General features: G+C 38.1%; 1 protein-coding gene across 3 annotated transcripts in view; it reads right to left on the bottom strand.

Moving 5' to 3' along the window:
• Positions 1-20,100, bottom strand: part of Cpeb4 (cytoplasmic polyadenylation element binding protein 4) — a 69,087-nt gene that overhangs the window by 29,448 nt on the left and 19,539 nt on the right. For 2 of the 3 annotated variants that reach the window (XM_047555103.1, XM_047555104.1), the window contains exons 2-3: positions 18,656-18,737; positions 82-132 (exon numbers count right to left, since the gene is read on the bottom strand). In XM_047555103.1, the coding sequence (XP_047411059.1) occupies positions 82-132; positions 18,656-18,737 (133 nt within the window). The remainder of the gene's footprint in view (positions 1-81; positions 133-18,655; positions 18,738-20,100) is intronic. The other variant, XM_047555105.1, reaches the window with a different exon arrangement.

Genomic DNA, 20,100 nt, shown 5'->3' with positions numbered 1-20,100 from the left:
TTGAAGCACAACTACTGTGTTTTCTCCCCTAGTACTGACTTGCTTTGTCCACTTCACTATGGGAAATCAATTATCACTTACCATTAATAAGCAGAGAGCTATCGGATCCTGGGTATGAATAGTTTAGACGACCTGAAGGTAAAAGAAGGCCGTTACTAAATTTATTTTTTTCATTGATGGTTTAAACTTATTCAATAACAGAGCTGAACTGATTGCTTTTAATAGGCAAAGTATTTAAAAATCTGCTTATAAGACCAAACTTTGTGGTGCTCAGGAACACAATGAATCAACATGTTCACCAAAATTCAAAAAGAGAAAGTTTGGAAGAGGTAAAATAAAATATCCCTCATGTTTAACAACTAGGTCATTCTGATTTCCAAATCCCCACCCACAGTATTTTCTATATACCATTATGTTCTAACTCCAACTTATAAAAGCAATTTTCACATTTTTTTCATTTGTGCAGTTTTTTTGTTACTTTTTACAAATATGTAATTAGTGATATTTTCCTATGTGGCTCATAACAAAAGTGCCAGCTTATGCCTACATGTACAGACATGCTTAAATTCAGACTTTGGACAATACATACTGAAGATAAGAAGAATGTCTGATTTCACTTAGACATGGTAGGAAATAACAAAAGTTCCTAACATTATACCCAAGAACAGTAGGTGCTCACTAAATCCTGAGATTCCTCTGAATTTTGCAGTAGTTCAAAAACATTTAACTTAAAATGATCACCCAAGGTGCCCCTCAAAAAGGAATTTATGGACATACTAAAAACGGTGGATAAGCTGTCTTTAAAACTGGTAGCCATAATAAATGGGGGAGAGGCAATGGGCCTTTTCTGCCTTGAAGGAATGACGTGTCTGTTTTGGAAGAGTTTCTACATGTAAGTTGAGGAATCTAGACCACAACTTCTCATGCGTGCATACTTTGTACACTATAAGATATAAAATAAAATCAAGGCAACATCTGAAGTTCCCATTGCCCACATGCCCATCCACAACCACTCAGAAGAAGGGTGGCAAGCCCTCAACCAGACTTGCTTGCTAAGGGACCGACAGGAAAACCTGGTGGGTCATTCTCTGCCGTGGCCCAGCACTCTATGAATCAGGAGCAGTATGCAAATCAAAATCAACGCAGAACTGCAAACACTCCTTTAGGGAGCAGCATTCTGAACTCTGACCTCCCAGAACTGTGACTCTCAAAGACTCTGGAAAAGCAGAGAAAGAGGTTCTCCCAAGCCCTGAGGACAAAGTGAAACTTTTCCTAGGGCAGATGTACAGACCCACCAATCCAACAGCCACATATTAACAGCTCTTCAGAAAGGAGCTTTAGACCTTCCCTGTTTTAAAACCCAGCGTCTTTGAAACAGTCTCCACAGAAATGAACTCCCGCCATGAAAAGAGAAAACTGTTCTTTACTGTCAGCAGTTTTAATCAATCCATACCCAAAGCCTGGAGTCTATCATGAAAAAATCAGAACTTGGTAATTTTCCTACAGTTTAAAACCAAATAAAATGGCTTTCTAAAGTTAAATGGTTAATTGTTCCACTTAAAATTTCAGTTTATTCCTGCTTGGGGAGTGAGAGTAGGTAGATAAAGGGAAGAAGGTAAAAATTAATTTCTGTATTTCAATTTGTTCCTACTGAATTGGCTTCATTCATTAATGTTAATATACAGTCAAGTATCCAAACCTAGTGAACCCCATTTCAACTGTTTTAACTAGCCTGGATCTTGTTACTTGCCACAAATATATTTTTTAAAAGTATACACTTAAGATGCTAAGCACGGGAACGTGACTTCAACTGTTAAAAACTGAGGGGTGGGGGGAGGGGTCCAGTTTCTGAATCCTATAACTCAAAGTAGCAGCCAACCTTCTGGAATGGAATGCACATGTGACTACAGTAGCTGCAGAACACTCCAGAGCTACCACACCACCTCGGGCACTACGAACATGTTTAAAGGGTGATGTAGTCAATACAGAAACAAAAATATTTATATTAATTGAAATCAAGGGTTAAGAGGAAATGTTTTCTTATACTCAGGAGAGATTCTAATTTTTTTAATGCTAACAGTACAATGGAAGTCACGGCTTTTCTATATGAACCAAAATGTCTCTAATTTGATACTAAGGAAGGAGAAAAATGAGAATCCAAAAGACAAATTACCAAATTGGCCGGCCCAGTTTGGTAATTTCTACCTCATCAGAAACTCATCTTTTGGGTACCTTTTACTTAGAAGATGCCCTTAACTCAGTTTAGAGTTTGCCTCCCTGCACAGTTCCTGAAGAGACAGACCCTCGCTCCAAGGATAGGTGATCTTGGACACCTTTACTGTTCCTTAGCCTTTCTGAATACAGTAATTCTACCCCTCACCTAAGACCAAAGGGAAAAAAAACCAAAAACCACCTGAAAAATCACTGACAGAACTCGTAACTGAATTCTGAAAGAGATACTCCTTTTTGATTTTTTGACCTGATCTTATAATAGGATTCCTATCAGGCTAGATTCAGCTTTGGTTTCCGAGTAGCAAATACACTCAAGACATTTTCTTAAACAATCAGTTATTCTTTCTACTTCAATTTGAAGATTTAAGCAGTGACATTTAGAAGACTCTTTTGGTAACTTTCAAAATGCTTCCCCAACCTGTCTGCCGTACTTTTCTGTAAATTATTTCTACAACTAAAATATCTAGAGTCATTCAAAATTATGAATAATGCATATCCTTCCCTCCTGGGAATCTTCCCAAAGCTGCCATGGTTAAGTTCATGGGCATCAAGAATCTTCTTCGAGCCATTCACCACCTGCACACCTGTTTCACTTCTGCTCTAACGTCCTCTCTGCTGTCCAGATGCGATCTGTACTGACATTACACAGCGGTCCTTGTTCCACGTTCCTAATGAAGGGTAGCTGTGGGTGTGGGGCTATCTACCTAAAGACTTTGCTTTTAGAGTAGCTTTGGTTCCGCAGCAGAACTAAAACGAAGGTACAGAGGTTTCCTATACACCCCTGCCTCCACATGGGCAGAGCCTCCCAATTATCGACTCCCCACAGAGAGTGGTACATTTGTCACAGCAACATAAACCGACACTTGGTATCGCCGAGGTCACAGTTCACAAGAGGTGCGTTCTACAGGTGTGAGTAAATGTGCACAGCCGGTTACACGTCCAGCATTAGAGCATCATACAGAGCAGCTTCACTGCCCTACAAATTCTTTGGATGCCACCTAGTCATTCTTCTCTTGATCTTTTTGCTGAATCTACAGTTTTGCCTTTTCTAGAATGGCACAGAGTTGAATCACCGAATAGTCTTTTCAGACTGGCTTCTTTCACTGAGCAGCAAGCATTTAAGTTTCCTCTATGTCTTTGGGGGGCTTGATAGCTCATTTCTTTGTAGTGCTGAATAACAAGTGTTCCACTGTCTATACAGGCCACAGTTTATTTATTCATTCACCTACTGAAGGATTTCTCAGTTGCTTCCAAGTTCTGGCAATTATGAATAAAGCTGCATAAACATCCATGTGCAGTGTTCCGAGTAGACGTAAGTTTTCTGAAGAGATTTTTTCCACTTTTTCTCCAGGTTCACCTTCTTCTAGGAGACCTTTCCCAAAGGGAAGCCTCTTCTGAAATTAACTCACCCAATTTTACTTCTAGCAACACAGCAACCGCCAAAGGACTTAACTAATCATTTCGGTTCCTGGCTGTCTCTCACCCCTTTTATATAATAACCAACAGCGCCCCCACCACCACCCCCCTTAGGAACTAGAGGTCTTCTAACTCAGTCATCCTGAGTCTTCTACTCAGGCACCAGGCAACTATTCATATTAGCTAATTCCACTGAACCCGAAACACCAGAATCTCACAAAGAAAATAAAAATAACTGAGATACCTGAATGTGAATATAACCCAGGGCCTGCGGTTTAGTTTGGTTGGTCTGTGATAACTCAGCTAGCAAAAACAGAACCCAGGTTTTAGTACATTTGTAATTTAATTTTGAAGGGAGAGAGTATCAGAATTCAAGGCAAGTGACTTTTATTTGGTGAGTAAAATTCAACCTTCAAAGGCTCTTGATATTGATTGTGTTATAAATATAAAAAATACTGTCCGATCAGCAGTCCTTCTCTTAAGGGTTATTATGACAAGAAAAGTAGTAGTCTCTAGAGGCCAGCTGTGGCACTTGGAGCCAGATGCCTTGCATACATCATGCAGAAGGCGTAGGCTATATTTGGTGACATGACTCAACCCACAAGTTGATAGCGTGACTCTGGGGAACCACACCACCAAATTCTACAGCCTAGAAAAGATCCATACTGGGCTGGGGGTATAGTTTAGTCGGTAAAGTGCTTGCCTCGAAAAGATCCATACGGCAACAAGACAATTCTATGCTAGGTGTCTGTGAGTTAAAGAACCAGTATTTACTAAAGAGACTGACAGAGACAGGTGGGGTTAGGTGTGCTCACAAGAACAGTAAGTGCTATCTAATTTCTTAAGACTCCAAGCAACCTCACCAAAGAGATGAAAGAAGGAAAGACTAGAAGCAAATTACTTGATCATGTGAGCAATGTATGGATGGATTACTTTCTAATTAAGTACATTTCCTAAAAAGTAACACATATTATTGCTACTAAAGATTCAGGAGGAAAAGATACAATAAATACTTCCATTTCAAACAAGCTGAAAAACACCAAGGGTTCCTCGGTGCTACTAAGTTTCATGCTATGACCTTCTCTTTGCCAGAGGCATGCCAGCATTGTTGGTGACATGGCATGGACTAAAGAATGATAATAAGGAGTAGGAAGGCTGTTCAAAACACACCACGTATTCTAATAGAGTGACAAGGAGCATGGAATTCCAAGTTTTTTTTTTTTTTTTGATTGGCTCAAGCTATAAAAATTTAGTCCAAAGAAAAAGGAGAGGAGGAGTTTTCAGTGAACACCATTAAAAACTTCTAACCATAAACGTGTACATCCACACACAAACATCTGTAGCTCTTGTTTAACTAGAAGTGCTCCTCCTGCCTCTACTCCTGATAGTTTTATTTAGTTCACATCAAAGTAAATCAAAGTTATGCTGCCACAAATGTTTGTTTTGTTTTTTTTTTGTTTGGGGGGCAGCTACTGGGATTGAACCCAGAGGCACTACACTAGCCCATTTTCTTTTTTCTCATATTTTTAATTGTAGATAGACATGATATCTTTATTATATTCATTTATGTTTATGTGGTGCTGAGAATGGAACCCAGGGCCTCATGCAAGCTAGGCAAGCTCTACCACTGAGCCACAACCCCAGTCCCTTATTTTCTATTTTGAGTCAGGGTGTCACTAAGTTGCTTAGGTCCTTGCCAATTTGCTGAGGCTGACCTCAAATTTGGCAATCCTCCTGCCTCAAGCTCTCGAATAGCTGGGATTACAGGTGTGCACTATGACACCCAGACATAGGCTTTTTAAAGGACACACTCCACCCACCTCTTCCACATCTGCTGTTTTTACTCACACTGCCTGAGACTCGCAGCAAGATGGCGCTGTGGGGATCTGGACAATGCACAGCGAGATTTGAGGTGTGTAATGAATTCATGGAATGCAAATACCAGCTTTACACAAATGCAGAACCAACATTAATATGAAAACAAAACTTATTCCATATGTTCTATAACTTTATGCTATGAAGAGAATTTTTAGCAATTTACTCTATCAATGTAAAAATAATTTCCCAAATCAAAATCGTAAGCTTACTGTATCCCCTGATCTACCTGTGCTACAACCAACTTCCCATAAAGACATTTCTATGCAAAATTACAAAGGAAGAACTGGTTGGGACTGACACCAACTGAACAGTCTTGTTCCTTCCCAGAGTCATTTAAAATTCATTAAACGCACACACACAGAGTTTGGACTAAACAAAAGCCCTCTCTGAGATGAATCTGGCTTTCAGTTTCAAAGCCAGGACTTATAAAAATCCTCGAATCCACGCCCTTTCCTGTCTCTGCACACTGCATTTCCCTTCTCACATCAGGCACTCCAGTCATTCAGACTCCTGGTTCATGACTTCTACTTCTAGCTTACTTCCTCTCTCCAGGGCCCTCCTCTGCCTGCCTCCAATGTCTTACCACCCAAGCCTCCACCTCCTCTTCGGTTCACATCCTTTGTGAAGTCTTCCCTGCCCCAAGCCACCCATGCTCTGGCTCAGATAACCCCAAGTGTACAGTGTCCTTGACACTTCCTGCACTGAACCTTATTTACCCACTCTAAGCTCCCTCTTGCTCTAAGGCAACAAAATCTTTGAGGATAGATTTTAGGTCTTGCATCCTGAGCCTGGAACAGAGAAAAGTGCTCAATAAACAGTTGTCAAGTGAATTAAAGAATGTATGAGTGAATGAAACAAAGTCAGCAACTGGTGGTCTCTCTGCCTTGAAAGACACAGTGGAAAGGGTAGAATCAAATCCATCTCATCTTGCGGCCTATGTCAAATACCTAGCTTTACTGAATCTCAGGAAAACAGAGATCCACATTTCTGTTTACTTCACAAAGCTGTTGTGAGACAATACTGAGATAATTTTTTGCAGAACAGCAAGAAAAGTCTACAGGATGCAGTAGGTGCCTAATGAATATTAATTCCTTTCCACTCCCTAGCCAGAGAAAGCCAATAATTTTCCACTTGAGAGAGAGAAGGGAGAGGGAGGGTTTCTCTTGGCTAGTCAGTTCCAAACTGGAACCTCAGTGAAGGGAGGGACAATCTGGGGGATTTTTCGGTTCCAGAGAAATGAAGTTTGCTAGTGTCCTTGGTTACAAACAGGGATACAATTCTTCTCTGGGAAATAAAAAAGGAAGAAAAACCTAACTCCTTACTTTTATTAGAGCCAAACTAGCAAGTAGACAAAAGAATTTTTAGGAAAGGAGAACTTTGAAAATTCAACTTAATTTTTTTCCTATTAATTTTAAACTAAGGAGGATCTTTTTGTGCTAAAAAGTAAAATTTAATCTTTAAATTGTGATAGAGCAGTGAAAAACAGACTGTAATAGTGGCAAAAACATTGACCTACAATTAAGTCAACGGAATAAATTTCTGTAGATTAAGAAAGGTTTCGTGTAAAGAAAAGATTGACAACAACTCATGACAGGTGCAAAGTTGTAAGATCTAAAATCATCTAAGAATTCCAGGCAGAAGGGAATGTCTAGAGAAGCCAGCAAGGAACTGACCCAATTAAGGAATTCAAAAGATTTCCTACTGCCAGAAAAGCCAACAGCAGAGAAGCAAGTAGGAGGCTATTTTTATCCTTGCCAGAAGCCTTCTGACTCGGCTGCCACATTTAGAGGACAGAGCTACAAGATAACTTGCCTTAAGAGGATGTTATGATACCAGTGATTAATGGCAATCTTTAAAGCTCTACAAAACTAGGCATGGTTTTGGTCCAAACTAAACCAGCCAAAGTCAACTTTAAGGAAAGAAAAAAAAAAAAAAATGGATAACAGAGTGAAAAGAAAAGTAGAAAAACCAACCTATGAATGGTATAAAATCTGTAAGTAATTCAGAGGGTGAGGGGGAAGGTCAAGACAATAAACTAAAGTTCTTCTAAGTTAATTTGCAAAAAGATTGATTAAAAGACACATGTGTTTTGAGAAGCACGATTTAAAAGAGCCACTGAATAAAGAATTGTAGAACTGCCTCCAGAGTAAAAAAGATTTTTCAAAAATGGTTCTCCATATTGACATGAACATAAAAAAAGACAAACTAATGCTGGATTGTTTCTCTGATTGACCACAAAAACTAATAAAAAGAGTGCTTATCTTATTTATAATCATTATTTTATAAAACAGACTACTACCCCTGCATTGACAAACAGCTGTCCTTAAAACTGGTAGTGAAATCCAAATCCCCAAAAATAATGAACCAAGTCATTAGCTGGCTCAACATACAGACCTATCATCAACTTTAATCACTTATTTCAAATAAGGCCTAACAGCTTTTTGAAACTTAATGAAGACTGTACTTGAATTTCACACCTAATCCAAGAATTCTAGTCTTTGCTCTTTCTCAGAATGCCCAGTCCCTATTTTCTCTTATACACACTCACGGGTCTGAGTCTTACTTCATTAGCCTTCAAAATTAAATAACAAACAAGTTATTCAAATATTTTTGCTAATTATTTGGAAAATAAGCTACATGAGACCTGGAATCTGTTTTTAGTGCCTGCTTGACGTCAAGAGTCTAACATACTGCCTAGAGCCCAGCAGATGCTTGATGTATATTTGTTGTATGAATGGCCTCAGCCAGCCTTGGACTTCACAGATATTCTCAAAGTGGAGTGGGGGATGTGGGGGTGGGGAGGGAGAGCAGTGTATCTGAATCACTTGGGGAGAACACGTGCTTAAGTCCCGTGACAGACCCAGTGAATCAGAATCAGGGCAGAGAATAACCAACTTGGAAAAGTCCCCTCAGTGATTCTATCTTGACCTCCTCTCCTCAATATATGAAGCCCTCAAGTCTGATATCCAAGTCTTTTACAGAAGATCATTATGAAAAAATACATATTTCAAAATTCAGTCCCTAGACTCCTAAATTAAAATTAGGAAATGCTAACATCTTCTGTGTCAAAGCATACAGCCAAAAGTGTTTAAGTTTTCTAATCTCTGTTTCCCTTTTAAAGGTTAATCAATGCCTGAGCCACTGAACCAGGGGCAAGAGGCCCTGTGTGCCTATCCCAACCTCTAGGTACCTAGAAAGGGGAGGGACTTTATAGAAGCTCTTGCATCTCTCTAAGCTTTGATGGTTTTCAACTATAAAAATAGAGATCATAAAATTTAAATAAAAAGTTACTGTACAGATTCAGGTTTGGGATCATTCTCAGAAGGGACACTCAGTAAAAGTCAGCAAAATGGTACCTAAAGTGCCCTGAAACTTGGGACTGACTGTTAACACTGTTGTTCATACAGGATGTCAAGGTCTACCTCAGAATGGAAAATGCATCAAGTGTCCTTCAACCTACCTGGTACACAGAACATGCTCAAATGTTTGTGAAGCTGGATTATAAGCAGAGGCTATAAGGTAAGATATTTCCAAGTCAAATGGTTTAAAGAGGTTTTAGTGGCCCCTGTCTCCCTTCCCAGAAGCAGCCATATGCCAGGATGTCCCCATATGCATAGCCCTGCCCTGAGAGCAAAATGTTGGCTCAGATGTCAGAGGGTGCGCTGACCTGTTCTCTGGTGAAGATGACCACGTAGCGTGGCGAGTGTCCGCCTCAGCCTTTCCTCGATTCATCCCTTCTCTATGCTGCGTTCTTTTGCTGGGGAGCATGCTAACAGTGGAGTATGAAGTGCAACAAGTGGAGAAGGCCTCTGCAACAGTATTTAGTAGCCTTTATAACTATTAAGACCTACCTTGAACAAGATTATTTCCCAGAGGCTCCCTCCATGACAACGATCGAAGACCTCTCTACACTCAACCCCCACCCAGTGAATAAACACACATAAAACAACTAAAACTTCAACTAAATAACCTTAGGAACAATCTGAGATCTGTGACACATTTAAATGTGTTTTGACTGCATTACATCAGCATCCTTGTGCTCCTAGAAGATAATCACACAGACTGAAGTGATACACCAATTACCTAACTGGAATGCTTGATCACTAATGGGTCCACAGGCTCCATGAAATGATTCCCATAGCTGAAGAGACTCATGGTCCACAAATGGAGAACAGAAACATTTCTAGAGGCCAAGTATAATGTTTTTCCTAAACAATTTTTAGGCCTATCTCAAAGAAAAGATGTAGTCTAGAAGCAAAGCCTTCATTCAACTGACTCAGTTTGACTAGTTTCTGCTTATTCCCCTTATACAAGCTTTTCAATATGAAATACTGCCATGCTCAGACCCACGTGATATCTACGTGCTACTCTGTCATTTAACTGTAAAAACTTTGAAGTTTGTAATGTAAGACTATATAGAACTGCCTATGGTAATTTAAAGATCATTGAGATCAACCCCTCTGTTTACAGGTAAAAAAAGAGAAATGACCAACCTCAGGCCACACAGCTGGTGACAGCATAGCCAGGTTTGAGCACAATCCTAAATTTTTCTTTTTATTTCTTAATACTTTGAGAAGTGTATTACATGTTAACAATTCCTGATCATTACAATAAAGAGATCAAGTAGCTGATTTCAATATCTCTATTTAGGCAACCAAGGTAGATATTTATTATTTGGGATATTATAGCCAGTAGAAGTTAGATTTAAGTTCTTTATACTTCAATTAATCAAGGCTGGTCTTCAAACTAAGACTTGTGCTGTATTGTTGGTTTCCCAAGCACTAAAAAGGGCCCTCTAATTGGCTAACTCCTCCTTCCCTTTCCCAATGTATAGCATCTGGCATCTGCCCAACTAGATTCCAAAGAGATTATGGAACTGCTTTTCCTTCAGAGTCCCACTAATGTTCTTAATTGACTGGTTACCAGGTAATACCAGGGATAAAACAAAGGCTTGCTTTTAGATCTGAGTGCACTGGTGTGGGAATGAATTCAGAACCAGCCAATTAGACAAAACAATGAAGCCCAGAGACAGCATATGCTGGCCACTGCAACAGCTTTTTCAAAGAGTAGTAACTAGTTTAAAATTAGTAAAAAGTCTGATTTACACAAACTCTACTGCTAAGCAGCAACAAATTCAATGTGGTTTATTCTGGGGTTTTGGCTTGTTTCTTTCTTTCTTTCTTCTTAGTCTTTTAAACTGTTATAGTGAGGACAGAGGCAACATGAGGGAAAAAAAATAAATTCACAAGTCAGGCACATAGAGCTGATGAATTAATCAACTGCATACAGCATTCAGGTAAAAATTCCATGCATATCATCAGGAAGCAATAATTTTTATGGCACAAATGTGAACTCTTCCTTTCTTCCTGTTGCTAAACTGCATGTGATAAGAATCTTAGATATTTTTATGACAGTTTTCCCTCCCCCAAAGTCACCCGATGACACAGTCCAGGATTACATAACAGGATCAAGGAAGGCCTCAAGACCTTCACCAATGACAAAGGGTTTATTAAGCAGATATAAGTATATGGGGCTGTTTCAGTAACTACCAGCAAGAGAGAAAGCAAGAATCACCTCTCCACATAGTTTTTTTTTTTTTTTTTTGCGGTGCTGGGGATTGAACCCAGGGCCTTGTGCTTGCAAGGCAAGCGCTCTACCAACTGAGCTATCTCCCCAGCCCCTCTCCACATAGTTTTATAGAAATTTAATAGAAAGACATTAGAAAGAAAAATAAGTGGCACTATCAAAAGGTACACTGCACACAAAATTCATCAGGTGTGTAGCACAAGTAACAGGGAATCTGTAGAAATGTGAACCCTTTCTCTTTTAGATAATGGAGAGGTCACTGATACTTATCAGTGACAAACTGCTGAAAGTCTGAAAGCCTTAGTACTTAAATTTTATTCAGATTTCATTTCTAAATGGAGAATATTACTATTTTTGTCTATCTGGTAAAATCCACCTCTACATACATAATACTTAATGCAACAATGTAAAGACATTAAAGGAATGTATCTAATTTGCTACTTGATTATTGCTTGCTTTCTGATTTATTATCTCTAAAGTGTTTAATTACCACATCTACTTTATTACTTTACCAGTCCCTGCCCTGCATGTGTATCAACAAAATTCAATCATAACACACAAAAAGCTCCTCTCCACCTCCCCTCCTCACCCAGGTAAGAATCAGAGTAGCCTCACCAACTCAAAGCAGAATTCCTGTGGTCAATATTCAAGATGAAAGTAAAGGACTGCCTAAGCAATTGTGGATTCACATCATGAATATGACAATTGCTTGTATGATTTTCAGAACAAATAAAAACAAGAGTCAAATATCCCAATCACAAATGTGCGGAGGACAGATGGCAGAAGATCAGCACTTTTGACTTTCAGGGCATGTTACGTAAGGAATAGGGCCCATAAGGATCTGGCCAGTGCATAAGACGTGCTCCGTACAGACTGAGCTGGTTTCAGTTCAGAGGCACAGCGAGGGTGATCCCAGTCCAATTCTATGAGCCAATCAACGTTCACACATCACATTTTTTTCTCTCCCAGGCATTTCCCCTTTCCCTCCTCCCTTAAAAAAAAAAAAAAGACAAAAACAAAGGCAAACCCAAATCTGCAAAGGTACAGCACACTGTTCAAAGTCCACACCTCCATAAACTCTGCCCACACTGGGCCCTAAGAAATCCAATAAATCCTGATCAAAAGTCAACAGGAAAGCAGGCAGCTGTTCAAGTTAAGAACAGGCCCTGCACTGGCAGCGACACAGAGCAAACCATGCCACATAACTGTGCCCTCTTCTTCCTCACAACCAAAGTTACCTCAACACAGAAGCCCGGTCCCATCCTACTGCACAAGTAAAGGCAAAGGAGACTGCATGGGATGTTCCACTACCCTGGTCAGGAGAGGGAGGTTCAGAAGGAGAGGAAATGCACTTCATGTCTAATAGCCACACACCACGTTAGCTGCAGCCCAGTTTAAACTGTACACTTGGCTATGTATCTCTCCCCATTACCCAGGAGCCTTCCTGAAGGAAGGAAGTTTTCTACTCTCTGGAGACTCAGCCACTCCCCTACTCTGCTGCTTTGAATTATTTGGTATCACCCAAACAGAACAAGAAAGAACCAGCAATCCAGGAAGGCTCTGATCAGGCATGCAGGGCAGCTGGAGGGCTGAGCCTGGATCCTGACATTCTTAATACATAAAGATCCCTGGATTTGCCAGAAGACATTTGATATCATACAATAGCAATTTATTTGGAGAGGAGAAATTTGATTATGAATCCAAGGAAAATTAGCTAGTTTGCACTGTCCATTTCTTCTGTATGGTATTTTGCATCATGCCTCACTAGATGTCTCTTAAAGGAAAATGGTCACCTAACCCTGTAAAAAGGTTGGGGGTGGCTGGGGTACAGAGTTATCTATTCTCAAATTGCCACAGGAAAAACTGACTTAGATAGAGAAAGGTTAAACACTGTAAGAATGATACTGATCCCCCCAAACCATTCCTTGAAATAAATCCTTCTAATCCTAAAGCAACTCCTATTTCAGTAGGAGTTCCTCTAATCTTTAAAATTTTTATTTATGTCCAAATTATTTCACGTTTATAACACATGATTTAAATAAATGAAAAATTTAATCCTATCTTGGTAACTCACTAAGTTTCTAGAGCTCTCAGTCTACATAAAGTTCATATCCATATAAAATCTGTTCTAAAACATCTGTTTATCAGAATATAATGTCTGTTCTCCAATACAGAGAATGTCTGTTCTATAATACAGAGAACTAAGTAGTGGCAATCTGGAATAAAGGAATATTAAGAGAATTGCGTATCCAAAAAAAGTTAAGGTTTCTTAGCTATTATTTATCTTAACAAGTAGCACTAAATTCATTCTCTCCCCACAATAAAGATATAGAATTTAAATAATTTAAATAAATTAAATAATTTAAATTATTATCCCAACACTTTTACAGTGACATAAAAAAATCTTATATGAAATTAATGAAACAAGCTTTTACACTAAACTTGCAACTAAGTTTCATGATTTTCTTCTAGAAGAATATTATAAATTCTTTTGCTTAGCAACAAAGAAAAGAGGCACAGATGGAATCATCACTTGCCCACTCATTTAAGCATTTGTTGCAAACAAATTTTACAGCAATGAAAAGTAGAGGGAGAAGGCCCCTAAACATAATGTGCAAAGAAAGAAAACCATCAAGATTATATTAAAATGAAGGACACAACACCTTCGGCAATCAGGAATTAAATGCGAAGCGTTTTTGGAGTAGATCGACAACTCTTAAAATAAAATTTAATTAAATGAATGCATGAAGCAAGTGAGGCAGTGACGGGTTTGACTGTGTAACAAGGACCCACTACTTACTCCACATCCGCCATCGGTTTCCTGAGCACATGGGCATCTATAAAAGACCTGCCATGCTGAATGCAATCCTTATTGCTTGCATTCAAACTAAATATCTGAAATGCCTGAAACTTCCAGGAGTTATGGTGGGTATGCCAAGTCTCCCTCTTCTAAAAATTGAAAGCAAGATACGTTCTCAAACACATGATGAGAAAAGACTCCATTTTTACCATATTCAAAGGAAAAATTAGGATGATATTCTGACTCATAATTCAGTTATTATCTGAAGAACAACCATAATGTTTTGACAACTGCCTTTGTTCTTGCTTTCTAGTGAATGAAGCAAACTGGATACTGAATTGTTTTCATATATCAAATTCTAAACACTCAGCTACTCCTATGAAATTGTGAATTGTACATTCTGTTGACATCTGATAATTTTCAAGTACTATTTTTTGTCTCTTTATCCAGTGCCTCCATTCCATAACTACTGCTTCTTGGTTTATTCCTATGTTCCTTTATTCCCTTCCCATGTGGGGGTGGGGGTCTGTCTTACAGGACACGCTGAATAAAACACTGCTTTACGAATCTTTATGTCACTGTATCCAACCTATGTTTCAGAAGGCTGAAAACAGATGTACTCACATGTGGTTTTAATCTATTTCATGCTGCTCTATTTCTAAATAATAAGTACCAATTTCACAGGCGAGGAAAAAAAACCACAAATATAGTAGGATAAAATAAGCCCAAAATAAGCATCTGGGCATCTATGATAGTAAAATATTTTTCTGTCCAGGGAAAGAAAATTCTTGATAAGCTCAATAATACTGCAGCAATGCGCAAGCTGCCGTGCGGGTGATCAAAATTCAGAATCAGTCTGTAGCTCAGGCTCCTGGCTTATGAGACTGCGTGTGCAGCAAAGAAAACGACATTGGTCTCTGGGGACAAGCTTCTGTGAACTGTCACTGGCGCTGGTTATGGAGAAGGCAAGGCACAATTTCCAGGATAAAAATAACACAGAGACCTGCCAGCTGACCAGAGAAAGAACACAGAGATAAGGTAGAGGGCGGACCCTGTCCCTCCCCAAGGAGCTAAGTCCCTGTATGTGGAGAAAATGATAGTAGCTTTAAAATTCTTAGAAAAATAGTTGTAGAATAAGTTATTTTTTAAAAAGAAACTGACATAAATTATGAAATGAAGACAAAGTCCTCCTGAACATTTGTTGGAAAAAAAAAGATAAAAGGTTTCTAAGGAAGCCAGCTGGAATCAACACAGTGATAAACAAAATCAAAAACTATACTTGAAGTTCTCTAGGCATATCAAGCATCTTGTTTGTTGATGGCAAAAATAAAAAATTTAAACACCACAACATCAAGAGAGATGATTTTTTTCCCAGAGGGGAAACATAAATTCAATTTTTTGACTTTTTGTTCATGTAATTAATTAAGCTACATCAATGGATTCAATGTTTAGTTTTGTATCAGTTTTAGGTTTTATTATTTAAATACAGCCACAAACCACATATCTATGAGCACTGTCAATGAAAGATAAAAATAAATGGGGCTATTCATAATATGTTTTGTGAAATTATTAACATAAAATGAATTCAAATATAAAATCTGCCTTCATGTTTTAAAAAATTCTCCAATTAATCCTTTTAATTCAATTTTTACATTTTTTTTTCTCGAGAGATATTGCTCTCTACTAGTCTCATAGAATTAACGCCAATTTCTATTTCTGTTCCTAGGAAGCAGAGCACTGGGAGAGGTATTTTATTTATTTACTTTCAAAATGGATTGGCAAATTTTAGATACCTATTCTAAAACAACCCTGTTACTTAGTTAAGGTATTCAGATTTTGTTATTACCTTTAAACCAACTCTCACAAGAGAATCACTGTTAAAATCATGGTATTCCTTAAACTAACTTGAAACAGAGTATGATAAGAAATAAACTATTCCCATAAGCAAAACTACATTTGGGTAATAACAGACTACAATGATATCAAGTTTATGATCTTGGTTTTAAAAAAAAAGTCAAGCATAATTATAAACTAGCATTGCAGGCCCTGCCCTTATCTATGAATTCTTTATTACTCTTTGAAGGAAAAAACACACATTTCATTTAATACCTAAAGTTACATTGAAGCTGGCTTTCTTATTTGAGGAACATGAAAAAGGCCTTAATAGATATTTAGTAACATACCATATCATCCCTTGAGTGTCTTCTGAACTAGGCACATGCTGGATTTTACAGATACATCATATCATTTAAACCTCATGAACACCACAGAATGTAATGGCAGAGTGGTGATTTAAATCTAGACCTGACGCCAAAAACCCATGATTTTCCCACCCTGTCATGCTGCTTCTTATAAATTATAATTTCACAAAATCCTAAGGTTCCCAGACTAGATCAATCACACATAATTTTTTCTGTCATTTAACTTTTGATTATCCTTACAGAATTGGCTAAAGAGAATATAGGTAAAATTGAGGAGAATATGTTTAAAAAAGGAATGAATAAAAATGAACTTCATATAATAATCCACTTAGCAAACTAGAAGATGGACATAAACATGAGATATCCTGGCTAAAATGGATAAACCAAGGAAATCCTGCAGTTAATCCTAAAATAATGTGTGCAAGTTCTTCATATCTATTTCAGTACCAGTTAGAGGTTTGCTTCTTAGAAAATTCACATAATAAAGTATATCTACTGCTGTTTGTAACCTGTGTTTTCTCTGATAAAAACCATAGGCACTTACCACGAAAAATGATTTGACTACCTATCATTCCTGGTACTCAGTATGTAGGAGGCTCTCAAAAAAATATGGTTGAAAAAATTAAATACATTAGGAATAAAAGAGCCTAGCACAGCAGCGCTTGCCTGTAATCCCAGCAACTCAGAGGCTGAGGTAGGAGGATCGTAAGTGCAAGGCCAGCCTTAGCAACTTAGAGAGACCCTGCCTCAAAATCAAAAAAAAAAAAAAAAAAAGGCTAGGAATGTAGGTTCAATCCCCAGTGCCAAATAAATAAATGAACGTCCTTCAGTTATTTTTTTGGACTTAACTTTTAATTCTGAAGTAATTATAAATTCTCACCAAGTTGCAAAAAGTACTAGAGAGATTCTCATGCACCTTTATCTGTGCGTTGCCAAATGGTAACACTCACATACTACAGCACAGCCCAGACAGTGACATGTACAACCCCAGACCTTACTCAGGTTTTTCCTGGAGCTACTTTTTAAGTACACAGTTTTTCTGGTGCTAGAAATGGCCTTAGACACTCTTCACCTTTCAGGATGAGAGAACCAAGAGTGGAGAGAATGAAGGACACCCAAAGTCAGAATGGGGGAAGGAGCAAGAGCAAAACCCAGGCTGAGGGCACCTTTCTGGAGAGACAGACATGCATCTAGACTGGAATTACCTGCCAGAATCTCATGAGGAATTCAGCAATGGCCTTCAAATTTTTCTTAAAAGGCCTTTGAAACAGTGCTATTTCAAAGTTAACTCATGAGATGGATGCATATTCTTATACACATTATTTTTCATGTCTAGAATCCCCAAAGTATTCCTTTTATTTTTTAATATGATAAACCAAACTCAAAGGAAAACTAACTGGCTGGTTACCACTTGCCACCTTTGCCCTCAGTGCAAAGTTCTATGTCTGGCACAAAGCAGGTTCCTAAATGCCAAATGAATGAACGAAGGAACTAACAAATATGTAGGGTGACCAATGTACTAAATACTCCAAATTTCTTTGTGGGGGGGAATCTGTAGCTGAGTGCAGTGGTGCATGCCTGCAATCCCAGTGACATGGGAGGCTGAGACAGGAGAATTGCAAGTTCAAGGTCAGCCTGGGCAACCTAGCCAGACACTGTCTCAAAATAAAATAGTAAAAGGGCTAGAGGGATGTAGCCCTACAAAACAAATACAAAAAAATCTTGGTTTTCAATTTTTAGTAAACTGAGATGTTTGTGAAAAACAACATTTTATTCTATTTTGAGGAGTAGTTTTCACAGAATCAGAGGAAGGGCCCTTATAGAACATCTAGTCTGGTAATTCTCAATGAAGGTACATGCTGCGCCTGACATTAAAAAGAATCTGTCAGGTCCTATCCCACATATGGGTGGGGCTGGCATCTGAATTTTATTGCTGAAGCTCCCAGGTGATTGTAAGTCCTATATCATAAAGATGAAGAAATAGGACTGGTCAAACTGAATGCTTTTTCAAGATACCACAACTAATCAGTACCAAAATTGAGACCAAAAACCAAATAGGAATAGTACTACTTTTTTAACATAATATATAAAATTTTTTCTTAAATTACAAAACTTATTTTAATTGTGAAAACAGTTGGCCATCTTAAAAAATGTGCAACTAGGCAAAAAAAAAAAAAAAAAAATCTATGAAGACTTGACTCTTCTTGGTTTAATCACTGGCCTAAATGGGTAGACACACTAAGAAGTTTTCTTGCCTGATACATAAAAAATAATTAAGAGTACAATTCATGTCTTTGAGTTAACTGCCCACTTCTACCAATTAGTCCTCTTGCTGGGCTTAGTTTGGTATCACGATGGGTCTACTGTAGATGCCCATCAAATATTATTTGATTTTTTAACAAAGAGTTCATGTGTAAAATTGATAGCACTAACTTGATACAAAATAGGATTCCAAAATATTGGCTATATTGCTCATTGGATTAAATACATAATATATGTTCTGACAATTTACTAAAATAGAACAGTACATTTCTCAACTTACCTTTAATGGAATCATTTTCTGCTCTCATTATGTCGATGAGTGAGCTCTCCAGGGAGTGCATATCAAATGCCCTGGGGCGGTCCTGTAAACCAAACAACCACAAACCACTTTTTAAAACAGCATTTACATGTAAAAATAGGAAAACAAATTGCAGTTCCTGGGACAGAGATCAAAAAATAGCAAAGGTACTCGTGCTCTGTATCAGGTACATTATTACTAAATGTTATTATTTATACTTTCAAAACATCAAAAACTACAAAAGTATATAGAGCTCAGTAGAGAGTAATTTTGTTTTTAACAATTTATTTCAACAAAGCATCACTTTTATTAATAAAGCATAAACCATTAAAACTAATCTCCATAGTAGTTAAGAACATTAAATTAAATATAAATAAATCTATCTTTTCTACCACTTGAGACTGTAATAGTGTGGCAAAGCTTTCTAAGTTTGTTTCAAGACTGACTTCTAAACTGGCATCTCTGTGTGCTCTCAGGATAATATTTTCTTATAAGTCAAGGTTTGCTCATAGTCATCAAATGTTTGTTAGATAGCTAAATAGTAAAGTATTCCAAAACAATATCACTGGTTAATCATGAAAAGACAAATTATGCTCTCAATGAAAGAAAATAAAAATGATTGGTTTATCTATCTCTGTATTACCAAGACTGTCCTTGAATTCTAATCATTTACCTTCTCTAAAGAATTTTTAAAACTAACAACTCATTCAGAATACAGACAACACCCCCCATACACACACGTAAAATATGTAAAAAAAAAAAAAAAAGTTGGTCTAATCTCCCCTCCCCCAATATAAAACTCAATCTGGAATGATGGGACACAGGGAGAGCTTTTCTTACTGCCACAAGCTTCCCCCAAGGAGACAATGAGGAGTTGCTGAAGCAGGTTCTATCCCTTCCTACCCGCCAGGCACAAAGTAGGAGGTCCCAAACAACCCAGCCCTTTCCCTGATAAGTAAAGGATAAAAGACACAGATCAGAGTCAGCATCTAGATGAGAAAACCAAAGACTATCTCAATCTTATTTACAATCTCAGCTTGGAAGAAAGGGCGTAGGGTGTGCTGTTCCTCTAAAACCCTGGCTTAACCCAGTACATTTTAAGAATGGGTGGGGACTCCTAAAATATATAACATCCCACTGCTCTGGCATTCCTCAGGGTGAAGACTACCACAGATAACTAAAATTAAAGCACAGCTAGTAAGTTAAATGCAGGAGATGAAAACATTTTCATATTACTCTGAGAGGAAGCAATACATGCTTCTGATCCACCCCTACACACACACACACACACACACACACACAGTCAACAAGCTTCCAAAGAAGTCAGCCCAGCAGGTTCCATGACTCTCTTCAGTTCCTTATTTTTTTATTGTTGGTGCCAGGGAGCGAACCCAGGGACTTGGGTGTGCTAAGCACACACTCCACCA

This window comes from Sciurus carolinensis, chromosome 6 (genome assembly GCF_902686445.1).
Source record: "Sciurus carolinensis chromosome 6, mSciCar1.2, whole genome shotgun sequence".
Classification (NCBI taxonomy): domain Eukaryota; kingdom Metazoa; phylum Chordata; class Mammalia; order Rodentia; family Sciuridae; genus Sciurus; species Sciurus carolinensis.
Note: the sequence above shows the minus strand (reverse complement) of the source record. Positions and strands in the feature narration are given on the sequence as shown.